Source organism: Chrysemys picta, chromosome 2 (assembly GCF_011386835.1).
Source record: "Chrysemys picta bellii isolate R12L10 chromosome 2, ASM1138683v2, whole genome shotgun sequence".
In the NCBI taxonomy this organism is placed as follows: domain Eukaryota; kingdom Metazoa; phylum Chordata; order Testudines; family Emydidae; genus Chrysemys; species Chrysemys picta.
Genome location: NC_088792.1, coordinates 175,920,094 through 175,940,620, shown reverse-complemented (window position 1 = coordinate 175,940,620; position 20,527 = coordinate 175,920,094). Strand labels below are relative to the sequence as shown.

The window sequence follows — 20,527 nt, the reverse complement described above, 5'->3', positions numbered from 1 at the left end:
CACTTCTGCTGGTACCAGTGTACCCCACAGTGCCTGAGATGGAGGCCCTGCTGCCAGAACTGATGCAGCTGCTAGTCCCAACTTGACTGCTGATACCAGAGCCGGGGAGTTCAAATGATTCCCCCATACTCCCACGCTTGGGCCAAAACGTTGAAAGGTCTCAATTCTGCCTTCTTCCTGTTCTACTCCTCACATGGTACTGCTCTGCTACACACCCCAATAAAGGAGAACTAACAACTTAAAATGCCTTGTTCAAAAATTTTAAGTAACATTTAACTTTCAAACAGCAAATGAACTTTTCTTGTCTGCATAGTAAACACTGGCATTTTTATCTGTTTGAATAATCAAAGTGGTGCTTTCCGTGCTGTCAAGGCTGTATCCCCACTTTGAACTTTAGGGTACAAATATGGGGGCCTGCATGAAAACTTCTAAGCTTAACTACCAGCTTAGGTCTGGTCTGCTGCCTTCACCAATTCCCTGGTGAATACAGATCCAACCCCCTTGGATCTAAAACAAGGAGAAATTAACCATCCCCCCTTCTTTCTCCCACCAACTCCTGGTGAATACAGATCCCAACCCCCTTGGATCTAAAAACAAGGAAAAATCAATCAGGTTCTTAAAAAGAAAGCTTTTAATTAAAGAAAAAGGTAAAAATCATCTCTATAAAATCAGTATGGAAAATAACTTTACAGGGTAATCAAACTTAAAGAGCTCAGAGGACTCCCCTCTAGTCTTAGGTTCAAAGTACAGCAAACAAAGATAAACACTCTAGTAAAAGGTACATTTACAAGTTGAGAAAAAGTAAAACTAAGACGCCTTGCCTGGCTATTTACTTACAAGTTTGAAATAGGAGAGACTTGTTTAGAAAGATGTGGAGAACCTGGATTGATGTCTGGTCCCTCTCAGTCCCAAGAGCGAACGAACTCCCAAACAAAGAGCACAAACAAAAGCCTTTCTCCCCCTCCCCCCCCCTCCCCCCCAAGATTTGAAAGTATCTTGTCCCCTTATTGGTCCTTTGGGTCAGATGCCAGCCAGGTTACCTGAGCTTCTTAACCCTTTACAGGGAAAAGGATTTTGGAGTCTCTGGCCAGGAGGGATTTTATAGTACTGTACACAGGACAGCTGTTACCCTTCCCTTTATAGTTATGACACGTGCCTTCTTGGTTGCAAAGATTTGAACTGCTTCCTGCTGAAGGTCCACAGTCTGGGCCAGCTTATGCTCTATTGAGATGGTTGCAAGGCCGACCAGCCTCTCCTGTGTCAGTGTGGAGCGTAGATGTATTTTTATTAACTTCAGCTTGGAGAAGCTGCATTCTCCACAGGCAACTGTTACCGGAAGTGTTAGAAGTATGCGCAGAGCAACAAAAGCATTTGGAAAGCGGGTGGTCATCTTATTTGTATATTCCAGAACAGCCTTTGAAGTTGATCCTGCTGAAATGTATCTTGAAAGGGCTTTCGGTTCATCACCTAAATCACTTGCATCAATATCGCGCATGTCATCATGTGTCAACACTGTCTCTAGTGCCCTGCATTGCTGGTGTAGGTCTTCTTCAGGTATAGTGAGGAGTTTTGGAATATCATACAACATCCCATATATATTGCTGTGTTCCTTGAGCTGCATGAAACGTACTTCAACTGACTGTATTGCACAATCTAGCACCTGGTTAAAGAATTCAACTTTGAATTGTTGCTTGGGGTCTCTTATGGGATTATCCTGTGCCTTGTAATCAAAATGTCGTCTTCTTCAGTGACTCTTGTATTCTTGAATGGGTGGGAAAATAGCTTCAGTGTGAAGTTTCTCTGCCAACTTCTGTGCACTCTTCAGAACGTTTTGAAATCCCTCATCTGACCAGTAAGACTTTAGGTATAACTTTGCTTTGTCTAGTTGTTCCATTGCTCCAGATATATCAAGGTCAACACCTTGGAGTCTCTTGCTTACAACATTTATTTCAAACTGTATGTCATGCCACAACACTAAGCCACACAGAAATTTGAAGTTGTATATGTTTCTGGTGATTCCATTTCCCTCTGCCACTGTTCTCCCACGAACAGTTCTTGTCATAGCATTATCCTCCATAATGGCAACTATGGCATCATCTATCTTCCCAATTGGTGTTTGATAGGCTTTATCGCCTCCACGCGACTTTCCCATCATGTGGTACTCAGTGGTTTCAGTGTCAGAGGGGATGTTCCCAGATGTTGCTTCAAAATTTGCCATTGATTAGTTGATGCAGAGAAAAATACATAGATGCTTTGAATTACATAAAAAAATTCAGCAGCCTCACTAGAAGCTGATGCTGCATCACTGACCACCAAGTTCAATGAATGAGGACTGCATGGGACAAAAAAAGCTCGAGGGTTTAACTCTCATATCTGTGTCTGCACTCCTCTGTTCTTTCCTCTCATGTTGGCACCATTATCGAGCCCTGACTTCTCATGTCAGCTATTGCAATTCCTGTATCTTCCAGCTTTTTAAGAAGCACATTTGTCATACCAGCTCCTGTAGTATCATCAATGTCAATAAATTCTAGAAAATGCTCTCTGACAGTCACCACTGCAGGGACATTTTCACTAGGTTCTGTTGTTGTTACAAACGCACCATTAAAGTCATTTGTTCCATATGGCTGATGTCAGGTGTGCAGTCCAGAATAACAAAGTAATATCTTGCTGACGTCAGATCTGCCACAATCTTCTGTTTGACTTTTGTTGCCAGTAATTGTATGATCTCATTTTGAATTGTTTTTCCAAGGTAGTGGTGTGTGTACATTTCTTGGGTGGTGACTCTTCTTAGATGCTCCTGGAGTACAGCATCAATTTTAAGGAAGTTTCCACTGTTTGGCGCATACAGCTGCTCTGAAGTACCACGCAGTGCTAGGTTTTGGGTAGCAAGCATTCTCACAATGGCAACGAGCCTTTTCAGAACATTTTGCCAGTAAAGAGACTCTAATGCAATCTTCTCTTGATGCTGCTCATCTATGGTGGCCTTTAACCTTAGTCTCATCTCAAGCTCTTTCCATCTCTGGAATGCTCTCTGGTGATTTGCTGCCTTCTCATAGCATGCCAGATTTCTAGCCAGATTTTTCCAGTCCTTTGTTCCTGTAGAACCCAATGTGGCTGGAACATTAGACTGGAAGAGTTTGCAACAAAAACAGTATGCAGTATTCTGGGTTTTTGAGTACATAAGCCGTGGCCTCTCTACTTTGTCACCATTGGGGATTTCACACCAGTAATGAGTTGGATGGAAACTTCTATTTTCATTGTCTTTGGGGAACGTGAAGTTTTTCACTTGCTGTGACCCATCCAGTACAAGGAAGTCCCTCAGGCTACAGCTCAAGTGGGTCCACAGTCCTGGATCATCTAGACTTAAGGCACTAAACTCAGCAGCAGCTGTTTCTTTCACCTCCTCCACACTCTTCTCTGATCTACACTTTTCTTCAGGAATGTGCATGGTTACATCCATTTGAGATGGAGATATGGATATACAGTAGCTGCCAGGTCACCTACACTCTGACTAACTGGAAGATCAGGCATCTCCTCACCCCTCACATCCTCACTGGGGCCGGAAGGCTCACTGTGAACATTTGTGTCTGTATCTCAGGAGAGCTCCTTCCTGCTTAGATAGAAAAGCTTCATTTGCTTGCTTGCTTTTTCTGAATGCTGCCCCAGAGGGGCGTTTTCTTCTTTCACTCATGACTACTGTTCTGTGCCAGCTATAGTGGCTCTCAACACTCAATTGAAGGGGACAAATAAGCAGGCTGGTAGCAGGCCCTGAATAAGGGAAGATATCAGCGTCTTAAGGGCCTAACTGGCTCCTACTACTTCAGTTGACTGCCTGTTCTCCTCAAGTGGGTTCAGGGAAGCAGCAGGAAATGGGAAACTCCCTGAGAAGCTGCTGTTAATCAGCCCAGGCTCCTGGGGGTGCTAGAGAGGTACATAAGAGGCTCCTCCTCCTCTCTGTCCATGCAGCTCCTGCTGCTTTCTCTTATTCCCTCTCACCTTTTCTCCTTCTGCCTGTTATGTCTCTTGTGCCCTCCTTCCTCCAGTACAGCACTCCACCATCTCTGTGCATCTAGAGCTGAGAGAATACATATGGGCCAGCAGAGACACAATTTTCTACACTCTGCGTCCTAGTGGCGCCCCCCCACAGTCTGCCAGTTCACCTCATGGTAAGGCCAGCCCTGGCTGATACTGAGGCTGCCACGAGTACCAACACCTCTTCCCCCACAACACTAGAAACAGAGGATAACCCCTCCTCAGACTCAAAGATCTCCGTCTAACTTTCCACTATCTTTCTGTTTGAACTTCCCTCTGAGAAGTATCCCGAGGAAGAGACCCCAGGAACCAGTTGACAACTGACCCAACAACCTCCATGGCAGGAGCACCCTTGGGTGCCTCCCTGTTCCCTTATGGCTCACCACTTTGGGTCTTCTGGAAACCTAGGGTCCCATACAAAGACCTGTTCTAGAGGGCACCCTCATGACCTCTGGTGCCCCAGGAGGACTCTCCTTCCTCAAAAGAACTCTCTAGAAGAACAAGAGCTGAGAATGGAGGAAGAGGTGGGGCCATCTAATATGTCCTCTTCCTTACCAGATGAGGCAGTTATGACCCTCTCCCCTATCCTATGTGGATGACTTCAAAGTCTTCCAGGAACTCATGAAGAAGATAGCCAAATCCTTACAGATGACCCTGGAAGATGTGCAGGAACCACAGCATGCCCTGGTAGATATCCTATAAACTTATTTTCAAAGCAATATAGCCTTGCCTATAAATGACGCTTTGCTGTCACAAGCCTGGGCAATATGGCAAATGCCAGCCACTGTCCCACCAACTTGCAAGAAGGGAGAAAAGAAATAGTGTACCTACCAAGGGCTCAGAATACCTCTTCTCCTATTCCACCCCAAATTCCCTGGTGGTTGATGTTGTAAATGAGAGAGACAGGACAACATTGCTCCAGACCAAGTCCTCATGACAGGAAGCTCCAGCACCTGGACATTCTCAGCTGCAAAGGCTGTTCTTCAGCCACTTTACAATTCAGGATAGTTGGCCACCAGGCCCTAGAGGCAAAGTACAACTACACAAATTACAGCAAGTTCTCTCATTTTATTGCTTATTTACCACAAGACCAGAAGGACCAGTTTCAGGCTCTCATCACCAAAGGTCAGATGATTGCCAAAGCCTCTTTGCAAGCCACTTTGAATGAGGCCAAAACCAACTTTCTTTCTGTGGCAACCACTATAGTTATTCACTATGCTTCATGGCTGTTCTCATCTGGACTCTGCAGGGAAATCCAGAATACAGTTGAGGATCTTGCCTTTGAAGATTTAAGCTCTTCAGTGATGCCACAGATTAATTCCTTCACACAGTAAAGGATTCTAGAGTGACCATTTGATCCCTGGGCACCTACGTCCCTGCAACCAAAAGAAAAAGTAGAGGCCACAGATAGTCCAATGTTCTCAACCAATCCAGTACCAAACCTTCCAAAGATCTGTAGAGCCACCCAACAAGAGGCCCAGATTCCACAAGAAGGTCCCATCATCTGCTATCACCTTGCAGACAGCAGCTTCTTCTGACCTTTCTTTTGAACCTTCTGTTGAGGGTCACAAGTCATTCCACAGTCAGGATCTGATGCGATACCATCACCCCTACCTTCTACCCACCCTACGGAGATCATCTCTCCTATTTCTAGCTTCATTGGGAGTATATTACATCAGGCTATGCCATTCATGTAATTTCCAACCCCACCCCAACCCCCATTTGCCTTCCCCTTCCCTTTTCAGGGGCCGTCTCACAAAGATTTCCTAAGACAGGAGATACAAACCCTCTTGCTCCTGGGGGTGATCCAGCCAGCTCCCGCTTCTTTCATCGGAAAAGGGTTCTACTCCAGCTGTTTCCTGGTATGCAAGCAAAAAGGAGGATGGAGACCAAGACTGAACACATTCATCCAAACATGGAGGTTCAGTATGGTAACCCTAGCCGCAATAATACCATTATTAGATCCAGGAGACTGGTTTGTGAGCCTTGACCTTCAGGATGCATATTTTCAGGTAGCAACACATCCAGCTCACAGACACCGCCTCCAGTTCATCAACAGCAATGACCGCTGTCAGTACTGAGTGCTTCCCTTTGGCCTCTCAACTGACGTGAGAGTCTTCACAAAGGTCATCTCAGTTGTCATGGCCCATCTGTGGCAAATGGAAAAAGTCATCTTTCTCTATCTACATGACTGGCTCCTCAAGGGTTGTTCCCTCCATGAGGTACAGTCGGCACCAACAAGGCCCTAGTATGTTTCCACTCTGTGGGACTATGGCTCAATGCAGTCTTTGACACATGTCCTACACATCAATTTCATAGGGGTGATCTTGGACTCCACAACTGCCAGGGCATACTTCCTCAGGGACAGGTTTGTCATGATGTCCAACCTCATCTCTGCAGGACAGCAGAATCCTCAAACCATTAGAAGGACCCACCTTCAGATTTTGGGCCATGTGGCAGCCTGTACTCTTGTAACATCTTATGCCAATCTGCACTCTCTGTGCCCCTTTGGGGCATTCAAACCTGGCTCAGAACTATCTATACTACCAACGACCACAACCTGTCCAAACAGGTGCCTATCCCTCAGAGTTCTCAACTCTCTCAATTGGTGGAGGGTGTCACAGGGTACAGCCCTCATCGCCAGACTGGCACCTCCTCCTTGTTGTGCTGGGGATTAGTTCAAGGCCAACACCCACATCTGCGGTCTGCACACTGGCACTCTGTCTCTGCTCCCACCTACAGCTTCACTCTCAGCCAGAACCGCAGTGTCCTCGTCTTGACTGAGCCCTCCGGGTGTGTCACTGTCTGTGGTCCCCCCCTTCCTGGGAAGAGTATTTCTGTCCAACAGTCCAGCCACTTCCCCAATGGCGAGTGGGGCCAACCACTACTCTGGGCCCCAACCCAGGGATCCTCTAAATAGCAGTCTCCTACTGCTTCTCTGTAACTCTGTCAATACTACTCTATTTCCCTCGGCCACTTCCCCATAGCTCCAGTACCTTCTTCGCCCTCAGCTCAGGGCACTTAGCTGCTCAGTCCCAAGAACCAACCACTGCTCTGTCCAAGGTGCTTACAGTTCTCTCAGTCCTCCAGGGATGCTTCCTTACTCCCTGGGCTCCCAACAGTAACTGAACTATTCTGCCCTGCAGCTCCCTTTTATATGGACCTGCTGGGCCCTGATTGGCTGTTCCTCGCAGTCTGGCTGCTTCCCAGGCAGCCTCCCCAGGACTCTGTTAGTCCCTTCTCTGCCAGTGTGGGGTGGACGCCCCATCACAGAGAGATCCCCACAAGGTTTGCATGGGAGTTCCATTCTTTCATATACCCCCACAAAGATAAGCACCACAAATGTCTCCCTACTAGACTGGAGAGCTGGACCTCATAGCACAAGACAAGTGGACCCCTGAGGAGTCTGCTCCTCACATCAATCTACTTGAGCTCAGAGCAGTTCAATTCATCTGCAACCACCTTCTACCCAAGACTCAGGGTCACTTGGTCGGCGTCAAGAGATAAAAAAGAGCAACCGTGTACTAAATAAACCCCCAAGAGGAGTAAGCTCCTTGTGCACAGAGGCAATAAAACTTTGGAACTGGTGCATAACCCACCAAATTGACATCTCAATGGCATATGTACCTGGTCAGCAAAACACCATAGCAGACATTTCTCCAGCACCTTGAATGGGAGCTGAGTGATCTTATCCTACAGAAGATTTTTCTCACCTGGGACATCCCAAAGATAGATTTCTTTGCGATGCCATCCAACATGAAATATCAATGATTTTGCTTGAGGGGAGGACACAACCACAAATTATTAGGGGACATCTTCCTTACTACTTGGCCTTGAACTCTGCCATATGCTTCTCCTCTAACACCATTGCTCCTCAAGGTCCTAAACAAAGTAAAACAAGAGAAAGTGGTAATCATCCTGACCAAGGCAGGTAAAGTTCCTGGATCTGATATACCTGTCGGTGACCACCTTTTCACTTTCCTCTGACAGCTGACCTACTGACCCAAGAATTGGGCAAAATACACACTCCACAATACCCATTTCTCCATTCTACATCTCAAGGCCCGGCTCCTTGATGACTCTTGGGTATAGAAATCAGTTGCTCTTTTGAAGTACAGAATGTGCTGCTTAATAGTAGGAAACTCTCCACAACAAAGAATTACCTGCAAAAGGGCAAGCAGTTCCAGTCCTAATGCACCCACCAGGCATTATTTGCTGCCGAGTCTCACCTCACTGACATACTCAAGTACTTGCTGAATTAAAAATCCTGGGTTTGTCACTGAACTCCATCAAAGTCCACCTGACTGCTATTACAGCATTTGATCTACCAGTTTAGGGGCTTTCAGTATTCGCACACCCTACAGCTTCAAGACTCAGTAAGGGCTTGATCACCATTTTCCTCACATTAGAGAGCCTACTTCACATTGGGACCTTAGTCTAGTTCTCAAAGCATTGAAGAAGCCACCCCTCAAGTCAAAGGAGAGGCTCTTCTCCATTTATCCTTCAAAACCCACCTTCCTCATAGCTATCACTTTGGCTAGAAGGGCAGGGAAGTTGGAAGCATTTGAGACAGACCCATCCTACAGAATATTTTACTGGGACAAGGTGACTCTACATCCCCATCCTTGCTTCCTTACCAAGATTTTATTGGACTTCCACGTTTACCAAGATATTTAGGTGCAGTCTTCTACCCCAAATCTCACACTTCAAGAGAAGAAGCCACTCTTCACACTCTGAACATGAAAAGAGATCTTCAGAGCCTCTCCTAGACTCAGTTTCCTTTGCAGACAGGATGAAGGAAGCCCCTATTTCCACCCAAAGACTATTGAAATAGGTCTCAGGGTGTATTTTGGGATGTGACAAAGCTTCTGGAGTGCACCAGCTAAAGTAACTGCCTATTCCACTCGGGCAAAATCCACCTCTGTTGCCCCGCTTAAGAATATACCCATTGCAGGCATTTGTGAAGCTGCCACTTGTTTGTCTGTGTATGCTTTTCCCCACCACTATACTTTTATGCATGCTTCCAGAGCAAATGTCGCCTCTGGTGTGGCTGTTCTCTGAACTGTATCCACCTCCATTGGGATGCTGCTCGGGAGTCATCTAAAGTAGAACACACAGGGAACAACTCAAAGAAGGAGGAAAGGCTACTTGCCCATATAGTAACTGCAGTTCTTTGAGATGTTTTGTCCCTATGGGTTCTCCACTACCCACCCTCTTTTCCTCTACTTTGGAGTCCTTGCCTTGGCTGGATTTTGTAGTTGAAAAGGAACCGAAACGGCCCCTCCCCTATGTGCCTTCGGATCAGAGGACGAAGATATATTGGGCAAAGGCGCGGACCCTGCTACCAAAAATTTCAGATTGAAAGCCTGGAGGCACGCACACACCCGAAGTAGAGCACCCATAGGGACAAAACATCTCAAAGAACTCCAGTTAGTGAACAGATAACTAACCTCTCCTTCTCCATACATCACTGGGGCCAAGTTCACAGCTGATGTAAATGACACTACACTGATTTCCATGGAATTGCATTAGCTTACATTACAGCTGAAAATGTTATTCTGTCTATGTACAAAACCAGCTATGATATAGTGGAAGTTCCCTTGGTTACAGGTTTTGTCTATTCTTTAAAATCAGATACACTGTATTTATCAGTCAGTACATTGACTCTGTGTGCCTGCTAGCGTACAATTGATTAAATCAGAGAAATCTAGGCACAGTCTTTTGAAACAGATGGGAATCGACAGAAACCTAATGTACTTTATGAGAAAATACTTAGTTCTTCCTCTAGGAGAGAGAAATATAACAATATGAAATAGCATGACATTAGAAAATAGAGGTGATATTGGTGGGGAAAATGTATAGTTTTTGGTAAGTCAATGATGTGTCCAGGTTTCCATTTGAAAGAATAGACCATCCAGGCTGATTTTGAAATGGGATCCAGAGCAAATTTAAAAATGTTATTGTTCTCTTTTTAAAACCTGAACATCACAAAAAGTAACATACTTGTGCATCACTCACTTTAGACACCATTTGCTTAGGTTTAAAAGATTTAATGAAAAGTATCCATCACTGATAGAAAAAGCTGCAAAACAAACCTGACCAATATGGGTCTTAAACTAACTAACATGAGATTTTCATATTTTCCAGTCTCCACTAGCTGGGCTAGATTAAAAGTCTGATATTCCATTATTGAAGAGCTCAGAGACCTCCCTCTATTTTGCTTATCCACTTTCAGATGTCACCATTATCTGTTGATACCATGTGATTTCAGAAAGAGTTGAAACTTCTGTTGGGAAATACACCTCAGGAACAGATGAAATCTTAAGAAAACGTTATTCTGTTTTTTAGTGAATATCTTTGATAATTAAAGACAAAAAAGAGGGATGAGATTATAGAAAATATATGAAAGTAGAATTGTTTCTAAAGGGTAACTTGCCAGTTAATTAGAATGAAAGAAGAGAAGTAGACTGGCTTCTTTCAAGCAATATAAAATAGATGGAATAGTATAGACTAATGGTTCTCAAATTGTGGAGTACTCGCAGGTGGTCTGCCAAGAGTTGACTGATCACATGGTGCTGACTGTTCTGGTTTCCAAATGCTAAATCATATTAAAAGAAGATTGAATACTTTCCCAAAGTTACTTTTTCAGGTAGTTGCCAGAGGGATGTTATGTGATCACAAACCAGAGGGGAAGTTGTCTGTGACGTGAATGAGAGGGGAAGCACCCAAAAGGTAGACAATTGCTCTGATAAGATGTGGTCCACACTCTATTTGAGAACCCTTGGTACACAGGATAGACCTATAATTTAGCTTAGTTGACAATATTGTTATTTGGAGGCATATGGGCATTAAATGGCTTTTTGCTGTTCAGTGGTATATGAATGGATTGAGGCATGGTTTATTTCAAATGTGATAGTCTGGTTTCTGCAAAAAATTAGTGGCACAATATTTGTGAATCAGGTGATTAGCCAATCTATATAAAATTCCAGAATTGTCAGTTTGTGTCTCATTCTGAAGTCTAGAATGTCTGTAGAGTTGATCTGAAGTGATGAAAACATCTAAAAGCATGGCTGAGAGCTCTTTGTTCAGATTCACCAGGGTAAATCATCACTGGGATTTGCAGTCTGTTACTGTACAATTTTCAATTTCTCAGCCATTTTGACATTACCAATTATGCCAGGCCAAGAGTCAGTTGTGATGTCAGAGATAAGTCAGGTACTCCCTCCCCCCCTTCCCTACAGGTAATTTGCATGCAACAATTTCATTGGCTGGATGAAGGTGACTGCTCTGAACCATCCACAAAACAATACAACCAGCACACACAATAACTCCAAATCCCTCATTTGCCACCCCCACAAATCAACACAAATCTCCCAGCACAACCCACACACAAAATCCCTAAGCCCAATGCCCCCACACAAATCAATACAACCACCTCTCATTCATCACCTCCACTCAATTTTACCACCACAGCTCCCTAACACAGTTCAACACATCTCCAAGCACAACCTCCAGCCACAAGTGATCACAACCATCCACATTACAACACAACCAATACACACAATAACCCCAGCACACATACCCAGACACAAAACACAATGACCTGCACAACCAATACACACATCTCCCAGCACAATATAACCAGTACATGCAATAACCCCAAACATAGATATCCCCTCACAACAGTCCATACCCCTCTTTCACCACCTGCACAAATCAGCACAATATCTCCCGGCACAACACACTCATCCACCCTCACTCAGACTTACCATAAACTTGAGGATCAAAGCCACAGGTCGCCACTAGTGAAATATAAGCACAGTTAAGCAATTTATCATCTTGTATAACGAGACCATTAGTAGATAGTCTTTCATATAAACGTAGCATTCACAAACAGATTATCTGCACACAGATTTCACATTGATTATAACTACCAGGGAGCTATTGGCTCTCGGTAGATATCTCACATGCCACCGTTTGGTGAACTATTATGCAGATAATATCCAGGGGATACCTGTAAATCTCTATTCACTCCCTGTGCCCTCTGCCATGAAGGGGCCCCCGGATCCCAGCACTGTAGCAGAGTAATTGGTCCTTGGCCACATATCCATGTCACAGCACTCTGTTTCAAGACTCTGGCCTGCAGCTGAGTCAGAGGAAGGCAACACAGAGGCAGCACCTGAAGAGGGAGCCTGTTCAGACAAAGATGAGACTCAGAGTGAAGGAAAGGACATGGGAGTGGATTCTCTGCACCAGTCAGGTGAAAGATACTTCTAGAAGCAGGACAAGAAGCTGTAGCCGAGAAAGGTTTTAGGAAAGAGATGGTTTGGGGGAAGGATGGTATAACCTGAAGAAGAGGGAGGTCTGGAAGATAGTATTTGAATTGACATTGTTAGGTTTTTGTTAATAAATGTGATCCCAAGAATGGGACTGTCAGAGAGAGACCTGGCCCTTTAAGAGGTTAGGGCTCAACTACACCCTGTGCCAGGCTCAGCCCCCTTTCCCAAGTGAAGGGAATAAGTTCCTGGGTCACATGGTAGAAGATTGTAACACAGAGCCAGACCTGCTGGGATATAAAGGAAAACCTGAGGCCAGGCTAGCGAGGAGAAAGGAGTAAAAAGGTCTTCCTGGATTTCCTAATAGATAGCATAAGGACCACAATCCTGCAGGGAGCAGGCTAGAAGCCAGTCTGCTGGAGGAAAGCCTCAGCAGAAGAGAGCAGAAAGACTCTCCATAACTCTCAGCTGTAGGGTTTTGGGGATGAGAATTGCAGGAAGTGGACAGGCTCCTGGTCCTGCTTTGAGCAGGGGGTTGGACTAGATGACCTCCTGAGGTCCCTTCCAACCCTGATATTCTATGATTCTATGATTCTAAGAGACCCTGGGTCCGGGGAAAAGACCATGCTTATATGTGGAATTTAGGGCTTGTCTACACTTCCAGCACTGCAGTAGCGCTTAGTGAAGACACTACCTATGCCGACGGAAGAGCTTCTCCAATTAAGCCTCCCTGAGAGGCGGTAGCTACCTTGACAGGAGAAACCCTCTCCTTAAAAATGTGCATTTATGTGTCATTTTCATCCAAATGCACTTTACATGCTAAACAGATTATGTAAGGCACTTATTTTTGCCCATTTCAGGATTTCTTGTATTAAACATAGCAGCAATTTAATAGTGCACAGGCACAATGCTGAAGCTAAGAGCCTTGTCTCAACATAGAAGCTGCACCAGCTGAACTAAAATTGGTTTTAAAAACTGGTTTACTTAAACCACAGCAAATTTCTTTGTGGACATAGATCAGTTTACAGCTGGTTTATATTGATTTAGATTAAAATTGGTAAATCTCTGATGTGCCCATACAAGGGGTGGTACCAGTTTATCTAAATCAGTTCAAAAACTGATTTAAGTTAAAACTGTTGCAGTGTAGACAAAGCTAAAGAAGATGGAGGAATGAAGGAACTTGGTAATAGGGACAGTGGAAGAATGAGTGGAGAGAGAAGTCATGGACACTGATGGAGAAGAGAGGGAGGCAGGTTGGTGATAAAGTTGATGAGGTGGTGGGCAGAGAGAGCACTGAAAGGGTAGCCTCTAGTGAAGACAAGGTCAAGCAAGTGATCATTTTGGTGAGGTAGAGTGCTGATTCAGCTTTTAAAAATATCAAAAGGAGGTAGACGGCTAATAGGTCAAATGGGACATGGAGGTGGCAGTTGAAGTCACTGAAGATAAAGTTGTGGGATAAAGAGAGAGCTAGGTGTCAAAGAGGAAGAGGTTGAGGAGTCAGGGAGACAGTAGATGAGATTAGGAGTGAAGAGTATGTTAAATGGAGTTGTTGGAAAGAGGTGGAGTTAAAGCTATAAGAACAGTGAAATGCAAGAAAGAAGCAACATGAAGGTAAGGCACAAGACTGGGAGTTAGGCAACATGGATTTTGTTTTTGGCTTTGTCACTGACATGCTGTTTGAACTCTGTGTAGACAAGCTCTGAGGCAAGTCACTTAGCCTCTTTGTGCCTCTGTTTTTCCATCAGCGAACTGGGGATATTTACCTGTTTCACAGGGATGTTGTAAAGCTATATTTGTCAATATTTGTAAAGTGCTTTTAGATCCGCTGATGCAAGGATAAAATAATATACTGCTGCCAGATTATGGCAGAATTTAAATTTTATAACTGAGTGGGGAAATGTGTTTTGTTAGTCAAAAGATCTATTTTAAAACACAATTACTATTTTGTCAGCAAAAATTATTTTTAAGAATATTTTTCAGTCAGCCTCTCTATGTTAGATAAACAAATGTGCTTTATGTTCTTCTGCTGAACAATCTACCAGAAAAAAGCACAATTTAACTAACAAGCCTGTATTTTATGAGGGCTGCCTTTTTTCATTGTTAATGTTACTAGCCAATACAAAAAGAGGTAATGGAAACCAAAAATGCAATGTTATGTTCAATTACATATCCAGTAGGTAAAACAGTGATTTTGATATTGTTAGGTGCTGGACAAAACAGTATAATGTCATTTTGGCTGATCTGGTACAAATATAATCTATTGATGATTGAAATTCAGTCTGTTCAAATATAAAAGTATCTGAAGGCCTAGAGGAGCACCATAAAAGCCTATATATTCCTCTCCCATGTAACCTGGCAGGAGCGGAAAACTTACTTGCAAAAATCTGTGGCTTTTATCAGTTCAATGAGTCCCCTACTTTCTCTTGATTGTTATGGAGGATAGCAACACTGTGAAGTGGAACCTTCAAAACCTGTGTTGGCCAAGGTCTGCAGAAATACATGTGGACTACATGAATCTCAGACGTAATGAGACCTCCTCTGCCATCTAAACAGGTGGTTTACAAGTAATGGCAGCATGGCTCTCAACGTTGACCTGCAGTCCCTATCTTTATGTATGTACGGTTTCAGAGTAGCAGCCGTGTTAGTCTGTATCCGCAAAAAGAAGAACAGGAGTACTTGTGGCACCTTAGAGACTAACAAATTTATTAGAGCATAAGCTTTCGACTACAGCCCACTTCTTCGGATGCATATGCATATGCATTATATCTGCCTGCATCTGTAACTTTCACTCTATGCATCTGAAGATGTGAGGTTTTTACCCACGAAAGCTTATGCCCAAATAAATCTGTTAGTCTTTAAGCTGCCACCAGACTCTGTGTTGTTTTTGTAGATACAGCCTAACACGGCTACCCCATGATACTTAGTATTTACACAGCTATTTTTAGCATATTAAATATGAACAATATAAACAATATGAATATGTTGAGGTGGGTTTGGAGACTTGCCACTGTGGGCTGTGTTCTCATACGCAGCACCAATTAATATTACTAGGGTCCTCCTATCGCCTCCCTATGTGGTATCACATAAGCAGAAAAGAGCACATGGGCCAAAATCCTGTGGGCTAAATGGCAGTAATTGTAGCTGGTCCCACTGTCACGGGACACGATTATGAAAAGGAACCTGAGCACTTCAGACCTTTTTTTCCGGGGCAAAGATCTAAAGCTGGTTTTCTCCATGTAGCAGGCAACTGTTACTTGTCTTTATTCCCCTTGTTAACTGAGGCGGTGCTAAGGGTACATGTACCTTTTCTTCATGGAGTTCCATAAAGAAACTTTTTTTAAAGTTATGTGATTTAGCAAAATTTCTAGATTTACACTCCCAGTGCAGTGTGTGTGAGCGGGTATCTTTTCATCTTATTTACCCATGTAAAAGGACTGTTACATGCTTCCACAAGTGCTCAGCAGGAAAGCACAGCCGCTTCAACCCCAGTAGGTTTATGGCCTGACTAGTCCATCTCCCTGACAGAGCGTGGTGGGGACATGGATGGGCAGTAGCGGAGGGTGCAGTGAGACAGAAAAAGCTAGGGGCTGAGGGTGCTGAGGTAGAGCACAGGGACGGGTAGTGAGGGTGTCTGTGAAGTGCCTAGAGATGTAGGGGAGGCGGCTACAGGAGCTGGTGAAGAGTGAGCGGAGGGGGGGTATCGGGGGTGACTCTCTTGTGCCCTGAGCGGCCCCCCGTGCCCTTTGACCCCGGGGAGGCGGGGCCGGAAGGCGCCGGGCAAGGGGCGGAGGCTGGCGCCGGCACGGAAGGAGGCGGTCGGCGGACGTGGCCCGGCTTCTCTCTGTCTCTCGCGCTCTCTGGGTCTCTCCGCGCCGCCATGGTCGCTGCTCTGTGCCGCGGCGCCTCCCCCCGCCCCGGCCCGGCGCGGCTGCTGCTGCTGCTGCTCGGAGGCCTCCTGTGCGCGGCCCCGGTGCGGGGCGACGTGGACCTGCAGCCGGACCTGGACCTGGACCTGGACCCGCACGCGCGGCACCGTTACAACGCCGAGATGCTGCGCCACGGCGCCCAGAGCGCCCCGCACTTCGTCATGTTCTTCGCCCCCTGGTAACCGGGCCGGGCGCGCGGCGGCGCGTGTCCCCGTTGACGTGGCAGCGGCCGCTGGGGGCGGCTCCTCGGGGGTCACGCGGGCGGGCTCGGAGCAGGTGCCGGTCGGCGCTGAGCCCAGGATACACAGCTCGGTCCCCCGTCCCTCCACACACACACCGGGCCCCCCCTGCTCGCCGGGAGGGGCGGGGGCTGCCGCGGGCCGGGCCCGGTGTTGCCTGGCCAGGGCTGGAAGCCACAGCACAACCCGCCCCCACGGTGCCTACGTGGCCTTCCTCAGCACAGGCCCCAGCAGTACCTCCTAGTCCTAAATGTGTCCGTTCTCAACAGCAGCCGCCCCGCCAGGCCGGGGAGTGTTACAGTCCCCGTGGTACGGACGGGGGAGCCGAGTCGCGGGGAGGTCAGGTGAGGTGTCTGCACAAGGGGGAGTTCACCTGCAGAGCTGGCCCGGTGGGGCGCTCTGAATGCTCAGCCAGGGCGCCCATGTGGGAAGTGACTTATCCAAGGTCTCACTGGAAGCCTGTAGAAGAAAAAGGAATCGAATCTGGGTTTTTTTGAATTCCAGGTTAACACCAGCCCCTGGGCCATCCTTCCTCTCGACTTGTCTTAGCTTTTAGTAAAGTCTGTTACTAAGGTTAGCTAACACTTTAAAAAAATCACCTCTCATCCTCATGGAGACAGGCCCTAAGAGGGCAGTGTAATAACCCTTTTTTTGTGCATCCTGTTTCCTTGAATCACTTTTGAAAGGGGCCTGATGGAGCCTCACTCCTTTTACTCATTAATGTAAAAGTGTAGTAAAAACCATGCTGATAGAGTTGACAGCAGCTGACTGAGCTTCCAAATGAAGTTTTCCAAAACTGACTTCTAATTATTCTGTAGGTTTTCTGTTTCCTCCTTTCTCCACGAATATGAACAAAGTAAATGGCATGCGTTTTGTGTGTTGTTCTTAAGAAATACATCATGTTCCAGAGTACTTTTTTGGTATCATGAACTCCTAAATTCTAATCCCAAATTTACCACTGTGTGACATTGGACAAGTCAGGGATGAGCAACCACAGTTACCTTTGACTCTATTTGGAGTTGTGGGTACTCAGCATCTCTGAAAAAACAGGCCCTTATCTGTCTGTCTCATTTTACTCGTCTGAAAAATAGGGATAATACCTTCTGCAGAGTTATATTGGGGAGTATTAATGTTTGTGCAGCACTCTGAAAATACGAAGAGCTATATAAGTAATAAATGTTATCTGTTGCTTGTGAATGTCTTCAGTGGGACGTATTGTATTTCATTTTAGTCCTGTTGGGTATTCATATTTGGCTTACTAGTCATTTAATTGGGGGTGCAATGGATGTCTGAACTCTGCTATGGAGTCTTCGAAGGTAGAAGTCAAAATAATAATTATAGACAGTCTTCTCTCAGGACCTCCTTTTTAAAAATGCCTTTTTGTGTCTGGAGTTATTGATCTTTTCCAGACATCAAATGGCTTTCTTCTTGATTAACCACATGATTAATTCATGTGAGAGATGGTCTTGTGCCATCCTCTACATCCAAATCCTTATGTAGACATATTGGCAAACATGTATGGAGAAACCTGCCAATTACAGAAATATTAGATACACTGACATTTTCAGTGAGTGGGTTTATCTTAGAAGTTAAAGCTTGCAAACTTTGGACTTTATTTTGTTTTTAACATTTGCCAATTCATAGCTCTCTACAGGGTGTCAGTACTTTACTTCATCAGTGAGCCTTTTGACCTGGAGATAACCTGAAAATAGCATTCATCTTGGTGGTCTCCGTAGAGCAGTAGGTGTCTGTCTACTGGTCAGGTTGTGCCTCTTGATACTACTAAATTCTTGGTTCTCAAATTCACACTTAGGAACAAAGAGCAGAAGCGTTTCAGTTGCTCTCAATCTACCCTCTTCCAGTAATAGGATATAGGGGAAAGGGCAGTTTTTCAAGAAGCCAGACTTCTTAAGGGCTTATAGATCATAACTAGAACTTTGATTTACATTTGTAAATGTAAGTGGCAAGTCATTGCAGAGCACTGAGAGTAACAGTCGTGCTCACAGCATCCCCGCCCACAGGAGGTGAACAGCAGCAGTCTAGACCAATTGACACTTCTGAGTGATCTTCAGTGGTAGCACTAAGAGCTCAGTGATACAGTATGAAAATGACAGACATATGACCACATAAATACAAGACTGATCAGGATAAGCTTTCTTGAATTTGTGGTCTTTTCTGACTGGACATATATTGTTTCTTCATATTACCACCTGTGCTAAAAGCATTTCAGAATTCATGGGAATATCTGACCAAGGCATGATTAAAATCCATCAATGAGATACCACTACTCCATGTCATAATGGGGCTGCAGCAACCAAAAAACCTGAGGCTGCAGTAGTCAAAAAATCAGTTACATTTGGAGAAGAGCAGGAAAGAGGTGGATGTAAATTTGGGCCCACAATTTATCAACCAACTCCATAATGTTACTTTCTTGTACTGGATTGTCAGTGTGTATGAACAGCTACTGTTTGGTCAATTTTGGTTTACTGACTCAGAGTTGAGCATTGCTTTCTCCTTCCTTTATACAAATTGAAATTTTGAAGTAACTTCAAAGGGGAGCGCATAGCAAACTTCAGGCATGTAGGAATAAAGACATTAAAAGTAGGGGTTTTGTTTTGTTTTGTTTTGTTTTCCAAGCCCCAAACATTTAGAATTATGGGAATGCAAGGTTTAGGTACCTCACACAGTATCAGCTCTGTCCTTATATCTGTGTACACCTTCCATTCATTCATAAGATAGGCTTATCACTTGTATCCCTTGCACTTTTGACATTGAGCCATACACTACTAGTACTGTCACAGTACTGTCTTACACTTGAAGTACTAATAAATGCACTAGGCAGCCACTATGCAAGTGTCATCTTTACTAGCAGATTCTCTTCCTCCCTCAAAGAGCTAGGTATACCAATATCATGTTACTTACTCTTCTTCAGACCACCAAAACCATGTCCTAAATCCAACCAACCTTCTCAGTAATAGTCAAGAAACCACAATGTGTGTACACACTCAGCAGCCAACACCATTCAATATAAACTTCAAAGCCGCAGAAAAGTTATCCTGTCAAACTCCACAGTTTTACAAATTCTTGAACCTATCTGATTGATTCTTTACTAGATGAAGACCTAAGGGAGTACATCACTAAAAAACAACATAAGCCAGTGTCGAATCAATGGATTACAGCCGTGGTTCTCGAACGAGGGGTACACCGAGGTCTTCTAGGGGGTACATCAACTCATCTAGATATTTGCCTAATTTTACAACAGGCTACATAAAAAGCACTAGCGAAGTCAGTACAAACTAAAATTTCATACAATGACTTGCTTATACTGCTCTATATACTATACACTGAAATGCAAGTACAATATTTATATTCCAATTGATTTATTATATGGTAAAAATGAGAAAGTAAGCAATTTTTTAGTAATCGTGTACTGTGACACTTGTATTTTTATGTCTGATTTTGTAAGCATGTAGATTTTAAGTGAGGTGAAATTTGGGGCTACGCAAGACAAATCAGACTCCTGAAAGGAGTACGGGTAGTCTGGAAAGGTTGAGAGCCACTGTCTTACAGAATGGGGAAGCACAGTGAAGAATTAAAGTTGTTTGGGATACCTTTGCTACATTTCCTTACTCAAATTCTCCCTTAATTACCAAATCTCGTATGGCATTTGAAGTGTCAGACCTTTTTTGGATTATTTTATAGTTGAGTCCAGAATTAGCCTTCTAATTGAAGCCTTGTTACAGTGTTAACTATGGAGATGCAGCAGTCTCTCTGGGTAAAGATTGAGTAATTATTTAAAATAAATTTTGGATTACATTCTAGTTTGGGGTCTCGATGACTACAGAGCCCCTATAATTTCCTTTTTAGTCCGACAAAGAAGTTAATTTCTTGGGCTACATCTACACTACAGTCAGGATTGACACTCTGAGATTGATCCGCCGGTGGTCGATTTAGCGGGTCTAGTAAAGACCCAACAGATCGCTCTCCAGTCAACCCCTGTACTCTACCCCTGATGAGAAGAGTAAGGTAAATTGACGGGAGAGTTTCACGCCCT

The 20,527-nt window shown here is 44.6% G+C and overlaps 1 protein-coding gene across 3 annotated transcripts in view; it reads left to right on the top strand.

The window, feature by feature from the left end:
- The window catches only part of TXNDC5 (thioredoxin domain containing 5), a 57,129-nt gene that overhangs the window by 3,990 nt on the left and 32,612 nt on the right, over positions 1–20,527 (top strand). The window contains exon 1 of one of the 3 annotated variants that reach the window (XM_005305958.4): positions 16,069–16,412. The exons of 1 other annotated variant lie outside the window; for it this stretch is intronic. In XM_005305958.4, the coding sequence (XP_005306015.2) occupies positions 16,186–16,412 (227 nt within the window). In that variant the 5' untranslated portion in view covers positions 16,069–16,185. Of the gene's footprint in view, positions 1–16,068; positions 16,413–16,459; positions 16,818–20,527 lie in introns of those variants that run through there. One more of the 3 variants, XM_065584950.1, reaches the window with a different exon arrangement.